The 5,218-nt window shown below is 44.3% G+C and overlaps 1 protein-coding gene across 1 annotated transcript; it reads left to right on the top strand.

Annotated features, from left to right (window-relative positions):
* The first annotated feature begins 1,671 nt into the window (after window positions 1-1,671).
* prmt6 (protein arginine methyltransferase 6) lies at window positions 1,672-3,414 on the top strand. Its single transcript, XM_086191365.1, has one exon. It carries the CDS (start codon window positions 1,739-1,741, stop codon window positions 2,795-2,797), a length of 1,059 nt encoding a protein of 352 aa, XP_086047491.1. The 5' UTR covers window positions 1,672-1,738; the 3' UTR covers window positions 2,798-3,414.
* Window positions 3,415-5,218: the final 1,804 nt, after the last annotated feature.

Raw genomic sequence — 5,218 nt, 5'->3', positions numbered from 1 at the left:
TTTTTTTTTTTAGCATAGTGAGTTTGTGGGCTGGTGAATTAGTCAGGAACAACAGTATTCGAAGCCTCACAAGCGATTGCCGTGACGGGGAATGTCTTACGACTTCATTCTCCATCGTCAGAGTAAATTAGCAAATCAAACTGAAGCAGTAAATTCTGAAAAGTGAAGATGCTGCTTTTGCTTTGCCAACTTTAAAAACCCTGGTCATTTGCCCACGGATGCAAACTTTGAGAGGAATTTCTGAGAGGACGTCTTCCAAACAGTCCTCCAGTTTCACTGTATGGCAGATGAGCAGCAAAGAATACAAAGTCCAGCCATGACTGTACCAGTGACCGATGGACGGCATATCGAGTGAAATATGTAATTATTGACTTTTCCTGTGCGCCTGATGCCTCATGTTGGATGAGATGGCAAAAAGTGCTGTTTAAAGAAATGCAATTCTGATTCATTCAATTAATTGTACCGTCTGTAACATGGCTATACTGAAAAATCCTATTGTTATTAAGATTTATGGATGTTTCCAGAGGATGATGCAGATGTTTCACAAGCATTTCACATCTGCCAGTGCAAATGAAACACAAACCAGCAGATCTGTCAGGTTCCTAATCTGGCGGTTAATCTAACTCTCTATTTGTTATTTATTTATTTATTTATAACCAAAACTTCATCAAGCAAATGCAATTTGTGAAATATGCACTCAAAAATGCGCTGAGGTTACAAGAAGTGACCACTTGAAATATTCAACGGACAACATGAAAAGGAATGAAAATATTGAAGAGGGCGGCACGGTGGTGCAGTGGTCAGCACTGTGGCCTCACAGCAAGAAGGTTCCAGGTTCCAGTCCCAGCTCCAGCACAGGATCTTTCTGTGTGAGTCTCCATGTTCTCCCTGTTCCTGTGTGGGTTCTCTCTGGTACTCCAGCTTCCTCCCACAGTCCAAAGACGTCAAGAGAGGACGAGGCTGATTGATACTCTAAATTGACTGTAGGTGTGACTGTGAGTGTGAATGGTTGTCTGTCTCTATGTGTTGGTCCTGTGATGGACTGGTGACCTGTCCAGGGTGAACCCCGCCTCTCGCCTGAAGGCTGCTGGGATAGGCTCCACCCCCCCATGACCCTTAACAGGATAAGAGGTAGAAAATGGATGGAAGGAAAAGGTTGTAGAAAAGAAAGACAATGAGAACACACTTTCGCCACTCTCAGGTTCCTTCTTATATGCTTGTAACAAAAATCAGGTGTATTTCCTTCTAAAACAACTTGATTAGTTTGATGTTTTCAAAACAACACAAATGTGTTTTTTGCGATTTTTTCTGTTATACTGCATTAAACATTAAAAAATCACTACTACTAGTCACTGATCAGTTTTCAGATGAAAGTGTTTGGAACTTTTACTCAAGTATTTTTCAAACCAATAATTTAGCTTGTGGTTAAATAATATTTGAATAATTTAAGTACATTTCTATGCATAAGTCTACCGATTTTCGGTATTTTTTAGGTTTCAGTTCTCAAACCGAAAACCGCCATATAGTTGCGACTTCACGCAAGGCAAGTCGCATTTATCAAGTTTCCGTGAACTCTGAATGTAGCGAGCTGACGATGGCGTCATTGTCGCTTCCTCGGGAATTGTAGTTCACGTGCGATAGCTTTAAACGACCAACGAGCCGAGAAAAACTACAAGGTCCACATTTCAAGAGGCGGAAGTAGCGTAACCAAACAAGTTGCAGCACTGCAGTTGTGAAGATGTCTCATGTTGGAAAGAAAAGAAAATTAGACAAAACCCGTCAGGACAGCCTGTATTTTGACAGTTATTCCGATGTGACGATTCACGAGGAAATGATAGCCGACCATGTGCGAACCAACACATACCGGACGGCCATACTGAGGAACAGTGAGTCTATTCGGGGTAAAGTTGTCCTGGATGTCGGGGCAGGAACCGGTGTTTTAAGCATCTTCTGTGTGCATGCTGGTGCGAAGAAAGTGTATGCGGTAGAGGCATGTTCGATCGCCGAGCAAGCGGTGAACATCGTGAAACAGAACGACATGGAGGACAAAATCGAAGTTATTCGAGGGACGGTGGAGACCGTGGAGCTACCGGAGATGGTGGAAGTCATAGTTAGCGAATGGATGGGCTATGCCCTCCTGCACGAGTCAATGCTCAACTCGGTGCTCTACGCGCGCGACAAGTGGTTGAAGAAGCCGGGCGGCCTCATCCTGCCCAGCCGAGCCGAGCTCTACATTACCCCGATAAGCGACCCTGTGGTGGAGGACCGCTTACAGTTCTGGTACACCGTCAAAGACCAGTACGGCGTCGATATGTCGTGTATGTCCGACTTTGCCAGGAAGTGTATCATGAACTCTGACATTGCGGTGAACCCCGTTAACGTGGAGGACGTCCTCTCCCACCCGGCTCGGTTCGCGGAGCTCGACCTGTACACAGTCACCGCTGAGCAGCTGTGCTCGATGAAGGGCCAGTTCAGGTGCGAGTCTTTCGGCTCGGCGACCGTGAATGCTTTCTGCGTTTATTTCACCGTGACTTTCCAGTGTCCGGACAAGCCTCAGCTGCTCGTTCTCTCGACGTCCCCTTTCAAGCCCGAAACGCACTGGAAGCAAGCGGTTCTGTACCTGGACGCGCCGGTCGATGTGGTGCAAGACACGCTGGTTACCGGAGAGGTCAGCATGTACCCGTCGGAAGACAGTGCCAGACATATATGCATTCATGTGGACTACACCATTGGAAAACAGAAAAAACAGTCCAAGACTTTTTCAATTCCTGACTGGAGCTCTGAGTCTCAGCCCTAGTGGTGCACGTTCCACGCGCCTCTACGTCATTGTTCCAGATTCTCTGCCACTTCGACCCCAATCCTCACCTCTCCCCTACACAAAGGTGGTGAGGCCTCAGCTGGAATTTGTTGTTTGCGTTGAAAATCATAACTGTCATGTCCAAACTATTAAATCAGATTTACTCCAATAAAGCGCATGAACTGCCCATTCGGCTTCCATCCAAACATACGGCTTTTATTCATATCTTTTATACCACGATTTCAGTGTGTTTTAACAGTGCATTTCTCCCAGTGGCAAATACAACCATTTACTGCAGTACATGTTTATTGAGGGTTGGTCATGACGTGGTGCAATGTGAATGATTCACACCTGAATAAAACAAATGCACACTGTATCAATCCAGTTATGTTGACTGTTGCAGTGGTTTTGAGGTTTGAAGTGGCTCCAATTGTGTGCACATTAAGTTCAGTCTCTTACTATGTGGTTCTCAGGTTTAAAAACAAACAAACCATTAAAACGTGACGTCAGTGACTTGATTTTCATCGTCAGACAGAAGACGGCGTCAGAGCAGGTGAGCGCAAACATGGGCTGGTATTTTGAAGAAAGCATCAAATTAGCTCTTTGGCTTGGCTAAGATGCATAAATAGCATCTGTTTTAAAAAAAAAAAAAAAAAAAACGTCGCCGTCTTCACAACCTGCCTTCATAAATCCACGATGATATCTTTCAGGCCGCCATGACGGTCAAGCTTTGCTGTCGTCGCGTGCGTGTGTGTGTGTGTGTGTGGGGGGGGGGGGGGGCGACCTTTATTTCAATGTGATTGTCAAACAAAGGGAGGGAATTTTTGAAATGTCACTATTGAGAAAAATGAACAGATTTCTTCTGGATTTGTTTCTGGTCTGGCAAGTCAGAGACGGAGGACACAACTTCTTGGAGGAGAAACGCTTGATGAGTTGGGTTTCTGGGTTTTGTGGTCGCTATGTCAGAATTAAGGAAGATTCCATCTCCAATGTGTTGAAAAAGGCAGGAACCACATCAAGAGAGTGCCAAGACTTTTTTTTTTTTTTTGCGACATTTGCCCTCATTAATAAATTGTTATGCACACATTTGCTCTTAGGACTTTTTAACCTTCAATTAAATGATACTCATTACAATCATTTGTTGTGTGTCTCTTGTAAGATTTAAGTTTCTGCAGACCCTGGTGATCACCAGTTACAGCAGACGCCTGACGGATCGCAGGGGTAAAGACTCACAAGGTTTTGTTTCCTGTGTGTGAGACTAAATTCAGGGTTCAAAAGTCCTAAAGTGGTTAAAAACATTTATGACATGAGGCCATCCATCCACCCATTTTCTACCACTTATCCTAAGGGTCGTGGGGGGTGGAGCCTATCACAGCAGCCTTCAGGTGAGAGGCGGGGTTCACCCCGGATGGGTCACCAGTCCATCACAGGGCCAACAGACATTCAGGGTCCTTTCATAGTCCAGTCTCTTTGGGCTCCTTCCTCTCTTGATCCACGGCTACAAAACTTTTTGAGGGGACCCGGGGAAGCGGTGACTCTTGATTGGGGCCATAACAATGTGTAGAAAACACATCATGACAAAGGTACGTGGTCCTTACATCGGTTACTTTGAAGGATTTATATCTTGAGGGAAACTGCATCAAGAAGCAATCACATACAAACTGTTTCATGAATAAATATGGGAAGTAACATGACAATTTCATTCGTCACGTATCTTGTTTTTTGCACGACACGACATTCATGATTTCATTCATACATCTATGATTTGCCTTGGACGCCCATTTAAACGCTACAGCACTTCTCTTCCGGGAGAACTGTGCAGCAATTTCATAAATAATGTTTTCTGTAACATCACCAGTGCCTGTTACGGTGAGAAGGATTTAAATGATTCTGAATATTATTATATTTAGTTTAACAGTAAGTGAACAGCATGATAAGGACTGTCCCCACACACCCCCCCCCCCACCCAACATCTGTTATTATGCTATCATTTGTTTTAGTGCCAACACTGAATGAGAAGTAGTTGGCAAAGCATCAGCTGAGGTGGTATGAGTTTTATCTACTGTGCTGCCCTTTGGCTTCGACGAAGAGTGTTTGTCTCACCAGGACTGACACGAATTAATCCACCCCTGAAGGAGAATTCCGTCACTCCGAGGTCAAAGGAGGGCGCTGAATACGTCTTGCTGGAACTTTTGTAGACACGATTGGTACTTTTTGTGAACATCAAATTCAAGACATCGATAAGCACCCGTTTTAGCTGCGCAGCAGTTACTAAACATTCTTGAACAATTTTTCATTCATTCATTCATTCATTCATTCATTCCCTCAGCGTCTGAAATACGGTCTTGACTTGTTTCAGTATCACCAGTATGATTTCACATTGAATACTGAATCACAAGCCTTAGTGCCCTCAAATCAAGT

This window comes from Aulostomus chinensis, chromosome 21, assembly GCF_037954235.1.
Source record: "Aulostomus chinensis isolate RoL2024-O1b breed Wild chromosome 21, RoL_Achi_v1.0, whole genome shotgun sequence".
In the NCBI taxonomy this organism is placed as follows: Eukaryota; Metazoa; Chordata; class Actinopteri; order Syngnathiformes; family Aulostomidae; genus Aulostomus; species Aulostomus chinensis.
The sequence above is the reverse complement of the archived record's forward strand: the minus strand, read 5'-3'. Positions and strand labels throughout refer to the sequence as shown.